This window comes from Branchiostoma floridae, chromosome 3, assembly GCF_000003815.2.
Source record: "Branchiostoma floridae strain S238N-H82 chromosome 3, Bfl_VNyyK, whole genome shotgun sequence".
NCBI lineage: Eukaryota > Metazoa > Chordata > Leptocardii > Amphioxiformes > Branchiostomatidae > Branchiostoma > Branchiostoma floridae.
The window spans coordinates 658,459-659,299 of record NC_049981.1 but is presented as its reverse complement, the minus strand read 5'-3'; the positions used below and the strand labels follow the sequence as shown (position 1 = coordinate 659,299).

The 841-nt window shown below is 44.1% G+C and overlaps 1 protein-coding gene across 1 annotated transcript in view; it reads left to right on the top strand.

The window, feature by feature from the left end:
- The window catches only part of LOC118411048, a 7,204-nt gene extending 6,413 nt beyond the window's left edge, over window positions 1–791 (top strand). The window contains exon 2 of the mRNA XM_035813053.1: window positions 366–791. Within this exon, the coding sequence (XP_035668946.1) occupies window positions 366–636 (271 nt within the window). The 3' untranslated portion in view covers window positions 637–791. The remainder of the gene's footprint in view (window positions 1–365) is intronic.
- Window positions 792–841: the final 50 nt, after the last annotated feature.

Below are 841 nucleotides of genomic sequence, written 5' to 3'. Positions count from 1 at the left end.
AATCCCTAAAACGCTAATTAAAAATAATTATTACCAACCACAACTTCCACACAACAGACACGCTACCACGAAAAAGTAGGTGGTACATATTCTCAGGTTGGGTATATAGCAGGGATTCGTAGTGGCCAAGATTTAATGAGGAGCCAACAAGTAAAAATTCGGGCCACTACTCATTGATTCAACCTTTGCTTGGAGAATAGTGATTCATATCTGCTACACGCTGATTCACCTGAAGAGACCAAATACAACCAACATTTCTTTTCAATTACATGAATTTCCTATGTATGTTTTATTAGACTGTCGCCCAACATATGACACAAATGTCATCCCACCTTCCTAATAGCCCTTTAAAACTTTGTTCACAGGAGCCCCTGTACAAGACCAACGACTTCATGGTCGTCCCGCCCGGCAGACTCCAACGATGCTCAAGAGATGGTACCCTGGTTTGTGAAGGTCATCACCTCCTACCCGGACAAACAGCACCTGAAACTCCAATGGCACGTGCCGAACAACGACGGGGTGTATGTGAAGGAGTCGAGTGAGAACAAGCCTCTCAAAGAATACACTGTCAAGTATGGGGAGATCGTTGCTGTACATCTGTCACAAAATAAGACACATACTCCACTGGCCGGCTGACTTCCCTTGTGTCCTATAGACTCTATTTGTCCAATTTCTACAATTAGACCACCGATCCGCGGATCCTGGTAGAGGCTAGTGGCAGAGATAGAGAGGGCCTAGAACGCTTGATTGAATTGATTAGATGATGCATTACTTATTCTACTACGAAACGTCTTGCCTGGATTGGTGATTGGAGCATAAAATAATTCGGTTGCCTGACGAC